Genomic DNA, 22,121 nt, shown 5'->3' with positions numbered 1-22,121 from the left:
CTCAGTCTGTTCAAAACTTTCAGCATAAGAACAGCATAAATTTAATGTAATTGTAATGTACTGCATGAAGGTACAAACTGTCTATAATTAGGTTACCCTTTACTCTTTCTGCCATTTTACTTAGGAGGACTGCTTCCACTCTGGCTGATTTACTCACTGGTCTCAGCCATTCTTCACTGGTCACTCCTTGCAACTCTCCCTTTGTGCAGTGCTTCCACATAGTACTCCAGGTGAGCCAGGAGTTCAATGAAGTGGAGAAATCAACACTGTGCCTTGCTGCACTTCCACATTCCAAGATGCTGAGCCATTTTTGTGCTGAGACATGGTAAATTTTCAAAGTTAGATCCAATAAAAGTTCCATTGTGCTTAAAATTTGGACGGTTCTGAATTATCTGCACACAATTGATTTATTTTATGCATGGATTGCAAGTCTGGGTTACATCTCTACTAAATAAAAATTTTTGCTTAAAAAATAATGGGACAAAGGGTGCTTTGAATGGTGAGATAAACCAGTTGTACCTATGAGCAGAATGAACGCAGGTGCAAAAAGGGCAGAAATTAACAATCAAAATAGTCAGAAACACCTCGAATATTTTTGCAGGAGTGCCAATAGCTAATTTGACAAAATTGTTTGGCAAATTATTATGGCGAGTTTTAAAATCAGTAGATTTCTTTGTTATACATAAATCACACATTCACATAATGCAATCATGATTTTATTGCTGACCTGATTGCAGACTTGAAGACAGTTTCGTTTGAGGCTTATTCTTTCCAGGCAGTCTGGAACATCATTAATATAAACACATTAAGGCCAACTTAACGTCGGATAGAACTTGGGCAGGCAAGCAGGTAGAGTGGGTAATAGGCGCAGAGCAGGAGACCAGCTGGCAGAGCACAGGTGAGAAGTGGGTGGTGCAGGCAGAGCTCCAGAGGTCAGTGGGCAGAGCATGGGCACACAGTGGGTGGAGTGTGGATTGACAATTGGAGGAGTGGAGGTGGACAATGGTTGGAGCGTAGGTGGGTAGGCAGCGGGTGGAGTACAGCTGGCCATTCTTGCTGGCATGAGCCATTTGGAGGCCTGATTTACATTCTGCCGGTGAGCTGCGGGTGCCCAGATGCATCTTGCTGATTTTCAAAGAGTAGGAAATCACTGTTAATGAGTGGCTGGGGGTGGGATGCAGGGGAAGGGGGCATGCTGTGGAGTGGTGAAGTGATCCTTGAGAGCCTCAGAAGGTCCAACAACAACCCGTTTCATTTTTTTTGTGGGCTCAGAAAGAGCACTCTGTTCCTCCTGGCCCCATACTAAAAAAAAAAGATAGTCCTTGTCTTAAGAGAACTTTAATATTTATAGATTTGGCTGCAATAAAAATCTCCCAGTAAAAAATAGGTGTCCGACAGACTCTGCCCAGTTTTACCTTGTAATTGCAGTCACAGAAACTCAATTTGCAAACTGCCACAAAACTCCCCCATGCTGCAGATCACCTGGGAAGCTTCCTGTGAAAGCCCTGGGGAAAAATGGCAGCTGGGGGTAGCATTTGCAGCACAGTCATTTTAATGCCTCATTTCAGTGGGCGGGCTTGTTAAAATTGGTCTTATGTACCCTGGGGACAGAGACTACTGGTGCACCAACACATTGTGCTGTGATGTGCCAGCATTCAGAGTGGAAGCCAGACCGGTGAGGGTTGGGGGTGGGGAATTCCTGATTCCCTGTAACAAGTGGCCAATTTGTATGAGCTATAGGGGACATGAAGGTACAATGCAGATCCATTCTTGAGCAGTTTCTCATTATCTGTTATACCTGTGTGCAGAGAATCATGTGCATCATGGGAGCAAAAAAGAAAAAGGAAAACAAAATAAAATCTATGAGCACAAATTCTTCACTGGCTCTTTTCATGCTAATTTATATTAGTCAACTTGCAAGGGTATGGCTGCCATTCTGGGTACGGAAAAGAACTCAGTGTCATTTTTATCATTGGCACACCACAATAAAATCACACGTAAGCCACAGAACGATGTTATAATGACTCAAGTGGCATTAAGACATCTATGTATAAGGAGGGACAAAGCTTTCCCAACAAAGGCAACAATGCCCCTTCAAACAAATTATAACCATTTGTATCCAGAATCTAATGCAAAGCCAACTAACATCTGAATTAAATTGGAGTCAGTGTACTAAGAAAATACTTACATCATGACTCACCAGTATAAAGTAAGCAGTCAAAAAATGATTATATTTAATACAAGGCCTGCCGAGAAACTGTTCATACATGGGTTTCAATGTACGAGTGGGTGTGCACCAGAGGTGGTGTTGGTGTAGGTGTAGGTGTAGGTGCAGCTTGTTCAGTTGCCCCGTCTACTGATTCCGTGGCTGCATTGTTCTGACAGATATCCATGAAAAGCTCTACATAGGTTTGTTTCCATCCCTGAAACTCTTTGGACGTCAAGCTGGGATTGTCTAGAATCTTGTCTATAATCGCTACTTCTCCTTCTTTTGCCTGAGGGTGAAAAACAGAAAATAAAATCCACATCATTAAAAATACACAAATAAAAATACAACAGCAACAGTTATGCACAAAAAATACAATACTTTATTTGAATTCAGGTGTTTAGTAAAACATGCATCTATAGATTTCTAACAAAACCATTCAACTTTTATTGTGCTGCTTTTTAAAAGTAGAAATCTATAATTACTTGAATTATTTTTAACATTGTAATTACATTTTATATATTAAAGCCTGGGAACTATCATCAGAAGGGTAAGAGAAACACTGTAGACACTGAATTTCAACCCCAAGGCAACTGGCAGGCCTAGTCAGCGACAATTGTTACAGAGTTCCTAAGCTAAAAGAAATAGTTTATGGCTAAATTTATTTGATTCCTTTTTGTCAATTATGTTATTAAGTTTATTTTTAGACTTGTGTACTCAGTGGTTTGAAAAGTAACCTGGCTAGCAAAAACAGTTGGAGCAATTTATTTTTAGTAGCCTGATTAGTTAGATGTGTTATTCTTGCTGAGTTGTGAACAGCTGTATTGAAAAATAAATGAGCAATTTGATTGGGTACTCTTATGGTAGTTGTTGGTTGGTAGATTTTTTCTATCTGTAATGTGAAAGGGCATGTTTTTGATCAACTCAGATAGCCACTTGATTAAATGTGACCCAAGATTCAAGTCAATCATATCTTTTTTGAAGCTAAGTGTGATAACTTTGAGGAGTGATGTCTTTTAAAGGTATGACTCTGAGACATGTGCTTAATTATACAGATAGGTGAAATGAAGTGTAATTGTAAGTGAAATAGTTCACATTGATTTGATAAGATTGACTAAAGGGTAGAGCAGTTCTTTTTACACATGAAGGTAGAGATGTGGGCACTCAAAACAAATTTAATATTTTGGACAGTCAACATGAGCATCCATTCAAGGACTCTATAATTACACATTGTATTTGGTGCACATTTCAGTAAATGGGTTAGTTGTTGACCTGGGCAAGCTACAGCCTGCTTTACTTTAAACATACAGATAAATGTCAGTAAACACTTGCTTTAGGGATAAGTAATAGCATCCTTAGATTGCCCAAATCATAATGTTGCACAGAAGGAAAATATTAAATGACCTAATTATTTTTTAAGACTAAATTCACAAAACATACAAATCCAAAGGCAAAAATCTTATAATATTTTAAATATTTCCAACTTGCAAACTTATGATAAAAAAAGATGGATCAGGATATCTCATCGACATTTTTCAGTCTTTTAAAAGAAGTATAATCAAATAGTAAAGTGTTCTGGAGTGAAAAGCGCACCTGAATGCATCAAAAGGAAGCAACAGGGAGAAGAATACAAAAATTCAGTAAACGTTTTCTATTTTGACAAAACTTGTGTTCATTTTGTACACTTGGTGACAAAGTGCTGCCACAGAAAACTCACATAAATGAGTCACCAACAGCAACTCCCAGGTTTTCCATGACCTAATGCAGTGGTTACTTGGTCATGTGTTCATGGGAATTTTTGTAGGGTCAGCAGGAATTGAAACAGCCAGAAAAACTTTTATTTCAGAGCCTGGTTTTCCTGCTGCACAATTAACAGGCAATTAATAGATCAGTTGATCTGCCGGTTTGCAACTCTTGCAAGAATCTGGCTGAGAGCATATCTGCTGCACCTGATACAGACCCAAGCCCCGTGGAAAAATTGCTTCCCAATACCAACCATAAACCCTCAGCTAAAATGTTGAGAACTAAAGAAAAGGCTTACTCACCTCTGTGTTGCAACCTATCATCTTACTTCCATCTCCACAATATTGCTAGCTTTGACTCCTAACTCATTCTTGCCTCTGCTTAAAACTCTCAACCAATGCCTTTGTCAACTCCACCATCACTTTCTCCAATGCTATGTACCATCACCCATCTTTGGTCCTGCCTCAGCACATCTGCTAAATCCGAATCTGAATCCGAATCCATGCATTTGTTTCCCTAAGTTTGACTGTTCCAACTCTCTTCTGGCCTGCCTCTCATCTTATATCCCCTATAAACCTGAGCTTAATCAAAATGTTGCACCATGTCCCACTTACTCATTAATCTTGTGCTCACTGACTTACATTGGGCTCTTGGTCTGTCAACACCTCAATTTTAAAGTTGCCATCTTTGTTTTCAAATTCCTCCATGGCCTCTCCTCCATATCTCTCTAACCTCACCCAGTCTTATAAAGCTCTGAGATCTCTATGCTTCTTTGGCTCTGGCCACTTTTGTATCCCCAATTTTAAATGCTTGACCAATGGCAGCCATGTCTTCAACTGGTTAGGTCCTAAGCTCTGGAACTCCTTCTCTAAGGCTTTTTGCCTCTTTCTCTTGTTTTAAGTTGCTCCTTAAAACATACCTCTTTGATCTGGTCACCTATATTAGTATCTCTTCATGTGACTCAGTGCCAAATTTTGTTTGATAACATTCTTATGAAGCTCTCTGGGACATTTTACTATATTAAAGATGCTGTGTAAATGCACACTATTGTAGTTCTCTTCAATAAACCTCAAGAGATCAATCCTGCACAGCTTACATATTCTGCATTATGTACTGCCCTTCATGATTTTTAGTGCTTGCTATTGTCTAATACATTGACTTCAACATCCTTGTCCTTGCCTATAAATCCATCCATGGACTCACTCTACTCTACTGCTGAAAATGTCCCCAAGCCTACATCCCAGCCTCCACTCTGCTCTACTTTATCTGTCCTCACCTTCAATCGAATACTCAAAACCGATCTCTTTGGCCTCACCATAACTCTCCAAATTCTAGTTGATGCTCAAATTTTCCTTGAACCTTAGCCTTCCAAAACATTAGGAGATCATGGTACCTGAGAAATGATATACAAGTGTAATTTGTTATTGCTGAGTTTAGCCCAGTTGTGAATTGTTTGCCTGCTCTAACCTGAGCTAATTGCAACATTTCTTGTGGCACCAAGGTCAAACATCAGCGTTGATTCCAGTACTTGCGCAGTTTTGAGCTATTTACTGCATACATTTGCTGTGTCACTGGGGATCTCCTACCTTCAAAGATTTAATATGACACCAGAGTAAAGCAAAACAATAACAAATCACATTTATGCAGTACACATAACATAGCAAAACATCATCCAAAGCATTTCACAGTTCAGGATTGCACCTCATCAAAGAATCAACTTGCTATAGCACAGAAACAGGCTGTTTGGCTCAGCTGTAAAAAAAAAACTCAGGCTCATTCTCCATTTTAAGTCAGCATGGTGATAGCCATGAAATAGAGGGTGGCATTCTGGTGTCAAAGCTGGGTATCATCAGCTTACAACTCATGCTTCTGCATAATGCTGCCAAAAATAGGCATCTCGGTGAGGAATAAGACAGTGTCAAGGATGGAACCTTGGGGAACAGCTGAGATGATTCTGCAGGCACGGGAGGAGATGCTTTTGCAGGACATGTTGGATTCGGTAGTACAGGTAGTTACAGAACCACATGAGGACAGTATTACAGTGAACCACAGAGACGAGACATGGAATAGGATGTCATGGTTGACTGGCTCAAAAGTAACAATGAGTTACAAGAGAACTTGGAGGCCTAAAGCTTTGTGGTCAAAATCATAAAGAACGTTGCTGGTGACTCTAAGCAGTGTGTTTTCAGTGTTATGTAGGATCAACACTGAATTGAAGGAATGGGAGTAGGAAATCAAGTTAGGTGGTGATGATGCATTCCAGACCATTAGAAAGAAAGGGTAGGTTTGAAAAAAAACAGTGAAGTTACAGCCAGTTAATTCTGACTAATTTAACAATCATGATTTATTTAAAAAAGGGAACGTCCTACCTTAATTGTGCTCTTTAGAATTCTAAGCTTATGCAATTTTTCATTGATAACTGGATTGTCGCATCTCTTTACAAAGGATCTCTTGAATTCCTGTTTGGTGGAAAGGCGATGCTCTCCTAATGGAGAAACACTGGCGTTCTCCAGTGCCTTGTACAAATCCTGCAAAGAGTCGCCTGTTTTCTCTGGTGTGGGTTCTGGTAAAGAATTAAATTCAATGAGTCTAGTGAACATCTGAGAGCAGCATTCTTACTTCATAAAGTGTTTGACAAAATCCTGATTTGAAAGAAAAGAGAGACTGAATGCTGAGTTAGCTCACTGACTCCATTAAAACTAGTGTCTCTTGACCTGATGAAGTCCACAGCCCATATTTAGCATGGAAAATGTACTTAAAAGTTGAACTGACTCCTATTAACTTCGATTCATCTGAATTACGTGATTTGACCAAATGATTGTTTTCAACCTAGCTACAAAATTTACAAGCTAATTCAGAATTTCAAGAGCCAACGAAACTCTACAAAAAAAGTTAGGAACCAACTATGTTAGCCAAAGAATTATTCAATAAATTCATAGGCAAAGACCACTTTTAGTTGTCACTACAAAGTCTCGACAAAACGTCTTAACACTTTATAGCACACTTTCTCTATCCTTTTTCTAAAAAAAGAAACTTCAGTTACTGCCATTAGACAGCCCCATTCCTGAGCAATTTCTTTGTAGCTTGGAAACTAATCAAATCAATGGTTGCATGGCCTCTTCACTTTTACTATTTTTTTTTAAATGTGATCTTCTATCTTCTTTGGTGATGTATGACTACAAACCTGAGACCTATTCTTGATTATATTTTCATTGTTTCTCAGTGAAACAAATATGTGGAATACAGTGTAAATAGCCCTATTGATAGGGACATTTGGAACCTCCAAACAAATGTCTGTTGGCCGATATGAAGTTACATTAGTAAAAAGAAAACAAGCTACAGCACAGAAAGGGCAACAGCCATTTTAAAGGGCTGAGGAGATGATCTCAAAAGCCATGAGCAACTATGCAGCATCAGTACATTACCTTCTCTAAGGCCAATGGTTTACTTAGCTGAGGAACAATGATGGGCACTGGAGTCATAGCAGGTTAATATAATTGGCACTCTTAACTCAGAAGACCACTGGAGATATTTTAAGGTAGAAAAGCAATTTGGAAAAAAAAAATCACAGCATGCAAGGCACACGTGTCTGACTAAGGAAAACAGTGAATGACAGTACGAGTAGAAATGGGCAGAGAGAAAACAGAAAGATTATATTTAACACCAAGATAACATAAACTGGGAAAAAGGCACCAGTACGAAGTTACAACTGCAACACATGAAGGCTTCAGAGTCTTTAAGTAACTCAATTACTCTTAGCCGAGTTTTGAGCCTCAGCTGGTATCACACTTTTTAACCATACTGCAGAACTGGGATAACCACCCAGACTCGAACAGATGCTGCTTCCCTTTCAGCATATCAAGCAGCTTAAGACAGAAAAGTTGCACATGTCATGGAAGTGATTATTTTGTGATCCAGCAGCTAACAACATTATAGATCTTCAGCAGGTTGGTTTATCACAAATAAAACAGGAAAATTATTCTTTTCTGTGCTGTGTGTTGGAAACAGAAGAAGCAAAACTACTTATTCACAGTAATCCTCCCCTTAAAGAGTACCAATATCCTTTAAAACAATGCTCAAAATCTAGTGAGAGGATACCCTAACAGTAACAAAAACCATAATTTTTATTTGATAGCAATAACAACTTGCATTAGATGGCACCTTAAAGTTAGAAGAACAGTGCACAAAGCTTCACAGGAACATTGGACAAAAATGCATGGCTTGCCAAAGGAGATATTAGGCAGAATGACTGAAAAGCAGTCAGAGATGTGGTTTTAAGGAGGGCCTTAAAGGAGAAGAGTAGGTGTAGAGGCAGAGGGGTATAGGGAGGGAATTCTAGAGCATTGAGCCTAAGTGGCTGAAGGCACAGCCACAAAGGGTGCAGAGAAGGGATAGAGGATTGCAGAATTTACCAGAGTCAGAGGAAAGGAGAGTTCTAAGAGATTGTGGGACAGGTTATAGAGATTGGGAGGGAAAAGACACAGTAAAGCAATTTAAACACAAGCATGATAATTTTATGTTGAAGGCCAAGTCTTAATGTAGGTCGGCAAGGACTGAAATAACGGGTGAGGCAGATTTGGTGTGCGATAGAATGCAGACAGGAAAGTTAAACAGAGTTTAACAGAGTTTGGAAGATGGGCAGTTGACCGAGAGCCACTGGAATAGTTGAGCCTGAAGATGGTTGAAATGTTTCAGCAGCTGGGGAGCTGAAGTGGAGCAGAAGCAGATGGTGTTCCAGAAGTGAAAGCCGATGATAGGGAAGATAAGGCAGCAAATAGGACTCTAAGGTTGCGGAGTGTGCGGTTCAAGCTGACACAACGGTCAGGAAGGGGGATAGAATAAGTAGCAAGGTTATAGAGTTTTGGCAGAGGCCAAAAATGATGGCTTCAAATCCCCTTGGACTTGAGGGAACAAATATAGGGGTTCACACCAGAGGAACCATCAAGGTGGGAAAGAACCCAAATTTTACTGGGGAGAAAGGGATCAAAAGTGGAGTTGATTGCATAGATTGGCAAACATTGTGAATATTGCTAACATTTTTCTAGGTATTTCTGACCTTTAATTAAAATCCTCATCCTGGATACCATATAGAACACATTTTAAAACGGCGACATGGAAAGTTGCAAATGCCAGTAATTCTCATCCAGCTATTGCAACTAATAGCACAAGCAACTTGTTTGGTTAAGGCCTATTCCTGCAAGGTCAAGCTGTATTAATGAGCTGTAAATTTAGGATACTTACACACACATCAGTCATCTATCATCCCAGGCATGTACAGAACCTGAGTAGAATTAAACATCTCTCAGTGATTACATGACAACTGTAGCGAGCAACCTGACATAAACTGTCAGAGTGGAAGATAATCCCAGAGCTCAGTCAGTGACTACACAAGCACATGATCAACAACATTCTTTGCCCAGTACAGCAAAGCAAATAATTTGTTTCCAGAAAACTAGCAATTACAAAGACTATTAAAACAGATCACAAATGGAAATATTTTCAATGAATAAGGCTGAATTTGTAACTGATGAAATTTAAAGTTAAAAATCCACACTGACCCACCTGATTGAACACTTTGGCTCAAAGATTTTCTGTGGACAAAGGATTATATGGCATTAGGATTTAAATTGATGAGGAACCTTAGGGTTACAAAATACAATGTAAGCCTTCAGCTCTGCCTGTTACAATATTAGAAGATGGTTGTTCATTTGCAGGCATTAGTTATAGAAAACCATCAAAGTCGACATGATGTGGGTCAATGTCAGCATGAAGAAACAGCTGCACCACAGAAAAGGTGATGTGCCAAAAATGGGAGATAGATTGTCAGCACGTCTAAGGTCAGGACCTCTTACACAATATCCAACATTTATGGTGCTGTTTAGACAGGAGCTAGTTTGATAGTTTGGGAAATAAGAATAATTTTTATAATGGAGAATCAAATAAATGTTTTATTTCAGATGGATCTTGGAGGCTGCCAAATTAACTGTTTTGCTAAATAAATCACAATGGATATTTATCTCTTGACTTCAAGGGGAGATGGTGACATAGTGGTAATGTCACTGGACTAGTAATCCAGAGACTCAGACAAATTCTCTGAAGGAAAAGGGTTCAAATCCCACCACGGCAGCTGGTGGAATTTGAATTCAAATAATATAAAAATCTAGAATGGAAAGCTAGTCTCAATAATGGTGACCATGAAACTATTATCGATTGTCATAAAATGGATCACTAATGTACTTCATCGAAGGAAACCTGCCATCCATACCTGGTCTGGCCTACATGCAATTCCAGACCCACAGCAATGTAGTTGACTTTTAATTGCCCTCCGATAAGGCTGAGCAAGCCATTCAGCTCAAGGGCAATTAGGGATGGGCAATGAATGCTGGCCTTGCCAGTGACACCCACACCCAAGTATCACCATGGGAAACAAGCTAGCCTGTGCTGAGTGATAAAAAGCATTAAAATGTGTGTCCCCGTTCTATGAGTCTGACCCTGCTGTACTAGGCAATAGCTGCAAGGCTCATTTAAGCCCCAAATGACTGTCAGTGAGACACTTGATTGCTTTTATCCAACAAGATCCCATAACAAACCAAGTTTTGAAGTCATTAATGTTGACATTCATACCCACTGTCCACCATACCCAAATCCTGCACCCTATCGTTAAAGGTGGAACCATTTGCCGAGGACAGACCTTAACTTTATTTGTACATTTTGGTTTTAAAATGTGCACAGCTATATAACATAACCTGTCTATATATTTATGAGTGTCATGTAACCCTAAATATGTCTTGACTCATTTGAATATGGAAAATCAATGTGTCGGAAAATGTCATATATTTTTACACATACCATGACTCTTACAGTTATGTTAAATGCATGTATATCCGAATACTAAGTCACCTTATAGGGTGCAACGTAACAGGAAAGATCGATTTTTCAGATGACAAGAATAACTTGTTAAAAAGTTTGTCCCATGCTGGTACTTGAAATGTGAAACACAGAAATACCATTAAAGGCATTGCCACTGAGTAAGCTCCTCTGTAGCCCATTAAACTCTGCGCTTCCATCACAGTCCATTCCTGTCATGGTTTTAAGGCACCCATGTTATAGCCATCTTAGGTCTTTCACAGGACAATCCTACGAACAATTGTTACATAATGGCGCCAAAGCTGATTGCACGAATGGCAGATGTCGTAACTTTGGCTTGAACAGATTAGTTCTAAACTGGCATATATCGTACATATGCAAAAAAAAAAAACCATATGGCTTATTAGTTTCCCCTGGAGTATTATGGGTTCTTTTTAGGTAACATGACATTTCTGCTTCACTAATAGGCCCATGAAGGGCTGCTGATCTAATGAACCTTTTATAATTAATAGGCTAATCTGGTTAAATTTTAGTTCTCAGCTTGGTTCTGATTTTTAAATCTTTCTAGTCTATTTAAGCATTATTATTTGATTTGAATTCTTGTTCTTTGCTCAAAGTGTGTCTATGTTAAACAGACTAAATTTTATTGAGATTGAAAGGGCCCACCATTGATAGGATTGTCAACAAATCCTTCCCCTTTCCATGGCTAACATAAATGGGATCCAAAGTTCTTCGATAAACATATTAACAGTAAAAAGGCGGTCAGAGGAATGGTGGGGACAATTAAAAACCAAAATGGAGATCTATTGAAGGAGGCTGAGTATTTTGCATTGGTGTTTACCAAAGAAGAGAGCTTTGTCAAGGTTACAATGAACAAGGATGTTGTCGGAATACAGGATGAGATAAAAATAAATAAAAAGGACGTACCAGAAAGGCTGGCTGTACTTAAAGTAGAGAAGTCACCCTGTCTAAATGGAATGCATCCTAAACTGCTGAGGGAAATAAGGGTAGAAATTGAGGAGGTGCTGGCCACAATCTTCCAATCCTCCCGAGATGCAGGGATGGTGCCAGCAAACTGGAAGATTGCAATGTTACACCCTTGTTCAAAAAAGGGGAGAAGGATAGAGCTAGCAATTAAGGCCAGTCACTTTAATGTCGGTGGTGGGGAAGCTTTTAGAACCAATAATCTGGGGAACATAAATAACCACTTGGACAAGCATGGAAGAATAAAGGAGAGTTGGCATGAATTTGTTAACAGCAAATTTTGATTTACTAATGTGGTAATTATGATTTTATCCAATGTGTAATATACCTTTTAGAAGAATGTTATAAAGAAAGATCACATGATCTTATGTAACCAATAGTGGAGTAGCGCGGGCTACCTCTGTAGTCAGTAGTCTGAGATAGTAGTCAGAAGTATGGAAACAAGGTTTGAGTTGAAAGCACACAAGTGTAGCTGCTGAGTACCTTTGTAAACAAACAGAAAGTGTTCCACCTAAGAACTGTCTGCTGATCAACTCTGCCTATTGTACCAACTCGGGCATTCCAAAACAAGCATGCAACCCGGATCCATTAGTCCCAACAAATTGGTGATGAGGATAAAGCAAGAAAAAAGTGAGGTTAAAGCAAAGCTACAATAAACTGGCTTCGAGAATAAAACAGGCTAACAAAAGAAATCAACAGAAACGAAATGTGGCTGTACTTCACATGGTAGTTGTAAGTATAATTTCCGTCATAATCATCAAAGTAATCCCCTAACAGCATGCCGCAATTCAGAAGAATCGGTCCTTTCGATCCAGCCACGGACGATTTGTCTCATTATATTGAACACCTCACGTTCTTTTTCCAAGCGAATGACATTTCGGGGAAAGAGATGAGGCGATTGATCCTCTTAGCTACATGTGGGATTAAAGCTTACAGCTTGATTCAAAGTTTGACGGCACTTAGTGCCCCAGGTTCGATAAGTTTTGATGAATTGATGGACCTCGTAAAGGGTTATTCCCAGCCAAAGTCCTCGGTAACGATACAATAATTCAGATTTAACTCGTTGTGTGGTAATATTGAAAAAGTTAACAGAACATTGCAAGTTTGGTACATCTTTAAATGACATGTTCAGAGATCGTTTAGTGTGAGGTGTGAATGAGGATATGATTCAGAAAAGATTACTGTCTGAAACAAATTTGGATTTTAAGAAGGTAGTAGAGATAGCACTGGCCATGGAAAGCACAGTAAGGGATTCAAAAGCCATGCAGGGAGTGAAAATGGTGCTGTCCTACATGTTGGGCAGGAAGCTTCAGCCAAAAAGGGCGCGAAAATGCAAGACTCTGCCGAGAAGCAGCAAACAGCTACCGCTAGCAGCCAATTGGAAAGAAATGACACAGCAGCAAAAACAAGGAATAGTTGCAATAGAGGTGTAAACAAACAACCTTATAATGATTGGCAGTGGAAAACAATCAAATGTTTTTATTGTCATTGAAACGGACACAAAATGAGTCAGTGCAAGGAAAGAATCAGGCAGACTTTCGAACAGAAGAAAAGCTCCTGTGAGATCTACAATGTAGAAGAGCCTGAAGTAACAAATTCAGATATTTATTTGTTATTTAATTTGAAGGTTGGAAAGACAGAACCAATATATGTAGCAGTGAAGGTAAATGGCAGACCTATTAGAATGGAAATAGACACAGGAGCTTCCACTACTGTGATTGGTGAACACACTTTCAAATATCTGAATTATGGTGAATATAAATTAAATCTTTGAAGCAACTGATGCCAAATTAAAAACTTACATAGGAGAAGATATCCAAGTCAAAGGCATAAGCAGAGTTACTGTCCATTATGAAAGCCAATCGGTAAAACTACCCTTGATGGAGGCAGGCGAGGGGGCCAAGCCTCCTTGGACGAAACTGGCTAAAGAAGATTAAGTTAGAACGGGCTGAAATTTTTCAGTTGAGAGCAAGTGGGTTACCAGAGCTACTACAAAAATATGCCTCAATCTTCATTCTTAGGAATGATGAATTATTATGGGCAGCTCTTACCCAATTTGTCTACAGAACTGGCACTCCTGAATTATCTACTCAAGAAGAACCAATGTTGGTCTTGGGAGGCACCCCAGAAAAAAACTTTAATAAAGGTTAAAAAAAAAAAATTGTTGCACTCATCCAACCTATAGTACATTATGACCAGAGGAAAGAATTGGTGTTGACATTTGACATATCTCCCTACGGAGTGGGAGCAGCGCTCTCCCTTCGAATGGATGATGGCATGGAATAGCCTATAGGATATGTAGCAAGGACGCTCACCACAGCAGAAAAGGGATACTCACAGATAGAAAAAGAAGGCCTGTCAGTCACCTTTGGTGTCAAGAAGTTTCACCAGTGTGTACACGGCTGTCAATTTACCATTGTTTCAGACCACAAGCCATTACTAGGATTGTTCAGCGAGGACAAGGCTATACCACCCATAGCCTCAGAAAGAATACAGAGATGGGCATTGATCCTGGCAGCGTATGAGAGAACTTTCATCCATGGGCCTAGAAATCAAATTGCAAAAGCTGATGCACTGAATTGTTTGCCCTTCCAAGAAAAAGATGAGGATGTCCCAGTTCTACAAGAACCTGGCCTGGAATGGATGGAAAAATAGAGAGTTTAGTGAAGAATTGTGTGCAGTGTTAGCAAGTGCAAAACTTACCTTCAACAGCTCCGTTACACCCTTGGGAGTGGCCAGGAAGGCCATTGGTACGATTACACATTGACTATATGGGACCTTTCATGGGAACAATGTTTCTGCTCATTGTTGATGCCCACTCAAAATAGATGGACATATATGAGGTGAAGTCACCAATGATTTCTGCTACAATTGAGAAGCTACGTCAAAGTTTTGCCATTATGAACTACCAGAAGACATCGTATCTGATAACGGCATAGCATTTATGAGTTCTGAGCTTCAACAATTTATCAGCCTCAACGGTATAATTCATGTAAAAACTTCACCGTACCACCCTTCCTCAAATGGACTGGCCGAAAGAGCAGTTCAAACATTCAAGTCAGGCATGAAGAAATTAACTGGAGATTTCATTGCAACCAAGCTAGCACACTTTCTTTACCATTATAGGACCACCCTCACACAACAACAGGTGTCACACCTGCTGAATTATTGATGAAATGTTATCTCAGGACAAGATTGAGCTTAATAATGCCGAATTTAGGGGGGAAGGTGGAAAGGAGTCAGGGAAGTCAGAAAACTAGACTCGACTGGCATAGTTGTGACAGGAGGTTTACCATAGGACAGAACTTTGGAGAAAGACCAAAGTGGTTATCTGGTGAAATAAGTGCAGTGACTGGACCTCTATCTTACCACGTGAAGGTGGAAGGCCGAGTCATATGGAAACATGTGGATCATCTAAGGAAGAGAGAAACAATGCACCAAGAAATGATTCCACCAGTGTTCATAACAGAGTTAGCGTTTCCTGTTGAGAGAACTCAACCTAGTACAGATGTGTCAGATGTGTCTGTTGTACCTGCAAGAGGAGAGGAAACAGATTTGCAGGTGCTCGAAGAACCTGATATCCAGAAACTCCTGAACTCCTGATAAAACATGTGAAGTTGTAGAGCTGCGAGGCTTCATATGCATAAGGAAACCCCCAGAAAGACTGAATTTGTAAAGGTTAGTATGCAGGTACAGCAAATAATTAGGAAAACTAATAGAATGTTATCACTTATTGTGAGGAGAATTGAATACAAAAGTAGACAGGCTATGCTTCAGTTATACAGGGCATTGGTGAGACCACGTCTGGAATACTGTGTCCAGTATAGGTCTCCTTATTTAAGAAAGGATGTAAATGTGTTGGAAGCAGTTTAGAGAAGGTTTGCCAGCCCAATACCTGGTTTGGGAGGGTTGTATCATGAGGAAAGGTTGGACAGGCCAGGCTTGTATCCACTGGTGGTCAGAAGAGTAAGAGGCGACTTGATTGAAAGATATAAGATCCTGAGGGGTCTTGACAGGATGGATGTGGAAAGGATGTTTCCTCCTGTAGTAGAATCTGGAACTAAGGGGGTCACTGTTTAAAAATAAGGGGTTGCCCATTTAAGATAGATGAGGAGAAATTTTTTTCTCAGACGGTCGTGAATCTTTGGAGCTCTCTTTCACAGGGCAGTGGATGCTGAGTCTTTAAATTTTTTAAGGCAGAGATAGATAGATTCTTGATAAGCAAGGGAATAAAAGGTTACCGGGGGTAGATGGGAAGGTGGAGTTGAAGTTACAATCAGATCAGCCATGATTTTATTGAATGGCGAAGCAGAATCAAGAGGACGAGTGACCTATTCATGCATCTAATTTGTACATTCGAATGTTCCGTAGAGAAGTCATACGGACTTGAAATGTTAAATCTGTTTCTCTCTCCACATATGCTGCTAGATCTGCTGAGTTTTTCTGGCATTTTCTGTTTTTATCTCAGATTTCCAGCACCTGTAGAATTTTGCTTTTATTTTAGCACAAATTTAAGGTGGCTGGCAAAAGAACTAGAAGTGACATGAGGAATAGCGTTTTATGCATTGAATCCTTAGGATTTGGAATACACTGCCTGAGAGGCTGGTGGATATGGATTCTATAGTAGCCTGCAAAAGGGAATTTGATAAATATTTGAAACAGAAGAAAATTGCAGGAATTTGAGGAAAGAGCTGGGGAATAGGATTAACTCTTTAAAAGAATCGACTCAGACTCGGTGGGCCAAATAGTCTCCTTAGAATGCTGCAGCATTCTATGAAAGATATACAGACACTTCTTCCTTAAACATTTGTAAATGAGTGATATATTCACAAGAGGTAAACAGCCTTAATTTAATATAACCTCTGCCCTAACTTTACTGATGGCAGCTGTTGGTGACGATTCTGCTATTCCCATTTACACCTCCTCTGTACATATCTTTTCTTTCTTTACTTGTCCCATTACCAGTTCCTTTTGCCTTGCACCATCATCCCTCATGTCCTTCAATCTTCCCTTCCTTTCAGCCTATCACAAACATTCCCTTTTGTTCTTTCTCCCCCTTCCCCTGCCTCTGTACTTGCTTAAGACCTGTTACACCTCTAACTTTTCCATTTCTGACAAAAGATCATCGAATCAAAACATCAACTCTATTTCTCTCTCCACAGATGCTGCTCGACTATCTGACTCTTTCCAGCGTTTTTTCTTTTTAATTTGTTTTAAGGTTTGATATAATTATCTTTCACCAGTATTACATGCCTTGTACAAAAACAAAAAATGCTGGAAAAACTCAGCAGGCCTGACAGCATCTGTGGAGAGAAAGACAGAGTTAACATTTCAAGTCTGTATGACTCTTCTTCAGAGCTAAAGGGAAGTAGAAATGTGGTGAAATATATACTGTTTAAGGAGGGAGAAACAGGTGAAGCTGGATAGAAGGCCAGCGATAGGTGGAGGCAAAGGCGAGACTGGAAAAGATGTCATCAACAAAAGGTCAAAGGGGTGTTAATGGTGGTGGTACTGGCTCAAGGAGGTACTAATGGTGACAGTAAGAGTGGAAGGCAGAATGTCATAAAGACCGGACCAGGGTAAGCACTCTGGAAAGTGACAGTTGACCCTAGTCGGGGTGGGATGGGGGGAGGGGATGATGGTGGGAAAAAAGATCGCAAATAAGGTAAAAGCTGGGGATAAAACAAATAATAATAATGAAAATAAGTGGAAAAAAATTACAAGTCTTGTGTTTAGCAAGTGTTTATAGGGCATGATAAAACTGCTCATCACCCTAAAACTGCTCATCAACCTAACAAAGTGTAGTCATTTGTCACAAGATTGACTCAATAATAACAACCTTAAGTTAACTTTGTTCATTAGTTGAATCACAGATGGGTAGGAAAAAAACTTCCAATTATCAACCAGTGGACAGTTAAGCCAGTAATCACAAAGCAGAAATCCTTTTTGATCCAGCCAATTAGGTCACTTGAATTTTTTTTCGCAAAGTTAACATTCAGGAACCAGCAAATGCCACAAACCAAATCAATCAAATTGCTCAAGCTATTTAGTTCAATTTCTTTGAGCAGCCATGCTGTTTCTAAAATTAGCTGCCTATATAGATAGAAAAGTATGATTTATAAACTGAGCAAATGAAAGCATAAATCATTCATAAAAATTAAATTTAGCTGTAAGATTGGCCAATGTTGTCGGAAATCCATCCAATAAATTTTGATCTATTTGCCCTATTGTGCTCCTCCCATGGTTGCAGTCTGTTTGCAGGATTGATTGCTCCTGGATTTTTCCCTTCATCCTACACTGCTTCCAGCCCCACTGCGCAGCACTTTCAAAGCTCAATGTCACTTCTTAGCGCTTCCATGTATTCTCTTCATTTCCAGAATCCATCTTCTTCCCCAAGTGCTCCCAGTGCAATTCAGTGATCCCACCATCCACTATATTTCCTGTACTTCCATACCCCAGGTCCTGAAGTCAATGAGAGAGGTATTGGTATCTGATCTCACTGCCATGGATCTCAGTAATATAAACTCAGCTCAAATGCTCAATGGTGACAATGTTAGAAATACAGGTCTCTTTAAGGGTAAACCAGGACAAGCTTCAGAGTGAATTGAGAGCAGGTGATGCTCACTGAAATAAAAGCAAAATACTGCAGATCCTGGAAATTCTTCTGAAAAAGAGTCATCTGGACTCGAAACATTAACTTGTGTCTTTCTCTCCAAAGATGCTGTCAGACCTGCTGAGTTTTTCCAGCAATTTTTGTTTTTGATGCTCATTGAAGCCTGTACTTAAGATCTGCTGCCTGATTGGGTAAATGGCTCCATGTTACAACCTCGCTAACTTTGAAAATCCTGGCATTGTCATTCCATCTCCCTGGCCCATCACATCCATCATTAACTTTTCTTACCCATGTCAATTGCAGAACATCTATGATAGTCTCTCCCTGTTAATCTCAGTACCCATCTCCAACATGATAAATATTTAATTTTTAAAAAAGATGAGATAGATATTGAATGCTTCAGTACATCTCTGTATCAGAGTCATACAGAGAAATTGCTAAGGAGATGGAGGACATTGAGAAAGTGTTGAGTACAAAGAGAGTTACATTCATCACAACATTAAAAATGTGCATCAGCCTTAGAAAGAGTGGAAAAATGTGAAAGATAGACACAAAATAAGCGGGAATGAAGAACTGACATCACAAGAGGAAAAAAATGTTATCTTTGAGGTATCCTGGGATCTTGGAGCAATAATAGGCTCATATTTGTTTAAGGTGGGGAGGTAAACTCAACTGTCACTGGCAGTTCTGTCCCAGTGGTGTTGGTCAGCTGAAAACAGGGGTCAAAATATTTTTTTTTTCCGAGTGTTCTTCTTGAGATTTTCTCAAGGGCTACTTATTGATTTTCAGGTGCTGCTTTTTAGTTTTCAGGGGCTCCTTTTTCATTCTCATTAACTCCTTTATTAGGTGATGCAGTCACATAGTAACATTACTTTCTTTATTCGTGTTGAAATATGGAGTATTTGGAATCACACAGAAGCAGAATTTGTAGAATTCATCAATATCCTCAATGATCAATGCCCCTCCATTAAACTTAGAGCCACAACACAAGGAAAGCATCAATTTCCTAGATACCACAGTATTTAAATTGGCACAAGAAAACAACAGGCATAAGTTGGCAACAGAAGCTTTTTGCAAAATAGCTGACTCACAAAAAGCCATCATCCTAAACACGTTTGCCACAGACTGGTGAGGTAACAGCTAATGCATTTCATTGCATATGCACAAAGCTGGAAGGTTTAAACCAGGCAGTTACTATCTTTTTTACTGCATCTCAGATCTCAATCTTAAATTTAAATTTAACAATTGATCTAGCATTAATACTGATCTAACATTAATTGCTGTTGTGGAAGAGAGTTCCAAACTTCTACAACACTTCACATGTAAAACTCTGGTTCTAAGTTTTAGATTATGCTGCCTTGTTCTAGACTCCCCTAATTGATCATTTACCTCATTACATTTCCTTCAGTGACAACACTTCCAAAATATTTTATCGATTGTGAAGCACTTTTGGGATGTCCTACGGTCATAAAAATGCAAGTTGTTCATTACTGTTTGGGATCTGGAGCATATTCAAAATGGTTGCATTTTTGTTTGTAACAGTTACTGCATCTCAAGTGATTTACATTATGTGAAATGGTTTGAGTTGTGATATCACATAAATGCAAACCTTACTTATGAATTAAAACTCTTCAGTATTAAATTATCCAATTAACACAGTGTTTATTACAAAAGCATCCAGTATCTGTGAATGCTAAAAGAGATAGCAGAGGCAGCATTAAAGTACACTTTTTTTCCAAGATGCCTCGAATAAGGAGTGCATTTAAACCCATGACTAAAGCCAGAATGTGTGGAGACAAAGGAAAGTAGCAGAATGGATAATAAACTGGCTACAAAGTGAAAACCAGAGAGAGGGTTTAAAGATAGTTACTCAGATTGGCAAATGGTGGGAAATGATGTTCTACAAGGATTGGATCTTGGATCACTGTTTCCACCATTTACATAAATAATTTAGACTAAGAAATTGGAAGTACAATTTATAATTTGTGCATGATACCAAATTGATATAGTTAATAGAGAGGGCGGCTGTAATAAAATACTTTAAGACATTAATAAAACTACAGAATGGACATGTAATGTAGTACATTTTAGTAGGAAGAAGGGTTAGGGTTAGCAAATTATTAAGCATAAAAACGTCATAAAGTACTTACAATGCTGAATCAGGCCCTTCAGTCCAACAGATCCATGCCAGTTTTTACACTCCGCATGAGCCTCCTCACAACTTTCTTTTGGCTTTGATCACTATTATTATCATTATCATTAGAAATTCACTTACACCTGAATACACCAGCCCTAGCGGACCGAGAGCGAACTGTGCGCATATGCGCAAAACAGTGCTTCAATCTCCCTAAGGCACGGAGCTGCCTCAGGGTGATGAAGTGCTGTTTAAAAAACTTAATGAATAAAATAAAAATGTCAGAAAACATGTCCCCACATGAGCAGGGACCTGTTTTTAATTCAAGTGTAAAATTTTTATTTTACTTTTATTTGCTTTAGGAAACCTCATCCTGCCCATGGATGAGGTTCCTTAAAAAGTGCAAAGGCCACTTGGCATTTTTGCCAGCCCGCCAACTGTAAGGTTGGATGGGCAGCAAAATATTTCTTTTAATTAACTTTTTAATGGCCTTAATAGGCCACTTAATTGTCAGTGGGTGCGCTGCCGAGCTAAAACTTTTACCCTTGGAGCACTATGAATGTTTCTGATCTCCATATTAGAAAAAATACATGGGGTGGAACTTTATGACCCCATCGCAGTGGGGACAGGGCCATAAAATGCAGCAAGCCTTTCAAATATCCATTGATTTTGGCAGGACCGTAAAATTCCACCCATGGAGGCACAGGAGAAGGTGCAAAAACATTTAGTAGAATGATACCAGAACTGAAAGATTAAACATAACAGAAAAGATTGAGCAGACTGGAAGTCTTTTCTTTAGGAAAATGACTGAGGGATGACATAATAAAGGTTTTTAAGATTACTAAAGGGTTTGATAGAGAAGACCTGTCCACATGTGCGTGAGACCGGAGCTAGGGCTATAAATATGAGAGTCACTAATAAATCCAATAGGGAATTCAGGATAAACGTCTTTAAACAACATCTTAAAATAATCTGGAATTGAAAGCTAGTCTCAGTGATGGTGACCATGAAACCATGTCGATTGTTGTAAAAAAACATCTGGTTCATTAATGTTCTTCAGGGAAGGACATCTGCTGTCTTTATCTGGTCTGGCCTGCATGTGACTCCTGACCCACGGAAATGTGGTTGACTCTTAACTGCCCTCCGAAATAGCTAGCAAGCCAATCAGTTCAAGAACAATTAGGGATGGGAAACAAATGCTGGCCTTGCCAGTGACACCCACAGAATAATGCAAAAAAACCCAGAGGATGGTTAGAATGTGGAATTTGCTACCACATAGAGTAATTGAGGTGAATAGCAGAGATGCATTTAAGGAGAAGTTAAATAAGTACGTGAGGAAGAAAGGAACAGAAGGATATGTTGATGGGTTGATCTGATTAGATGAAGAAGGTTGCGAGGAGGCTTATGTGGAGTGTAAACACGGCATGGATCTATTGGACTGAAGGGCCTGATTCAGCATTGTAAATACTTTATAACTTGTTATGCTTAATAATTTGTTTCTTTACACATAGAAATAGTAAAACATACAAGTGCAGGGACCAATTGGTGCAACACTTCAGAACTGTTTTTTTTTG

The 22,121-nt window shown here is 39.3% G+C and overlaps 1 protein-coding gene across 4 annotated transcripts in view; it reads right to left on the bottom strand.

The window, feature by feature from the left end:
* Window positions 1-2,261: 2,261 nt before the first annotated feature.
* cnksr2a (connector enhancer of kinase suppressor of Ras 2a) overlaps window positions 2,262-22,121 on the bottom strand; it is a 580,037-nt gene continuing 560,177 nt past the window's right edge. For all 4 annotated transcript variants that reach the window (XM_041211522.1, XM_041211523.1, XM_041211524.1 and 1 more), the window contains 2 exons: window positions 6,319-6,500; window positions 2,262-2,495 (listed from right to left, as the gene is read on the bottom strand). In XM_041211522.1, coding sequence (XP_041067456.1) covers window positions 2,262-2,495; window positions 6,319-6,500 — 416 coding nt within the window. The remainder of the gene's footprint in view (window positions 2,496-6,318; window positions 6,501-22,121) is intronic.

Source organism: Carcharodon carcharias, chromosome 18, assembly GCF_017639515.1.
Source record: "Carcharodon carcharias isolate sCarCar2 chromosome 18, sCarCar2.pri, whole genome shotgun sequence".
NCBI lineage: Eukaryota > Metazoa > Chordata > Chondrichthyes > Lamniformes > Lamnidae > Carcharodon > Carcharodon carcharias.
This window is presented reverse-complemented; position numbering and strand designations above follow the sequence as displayed.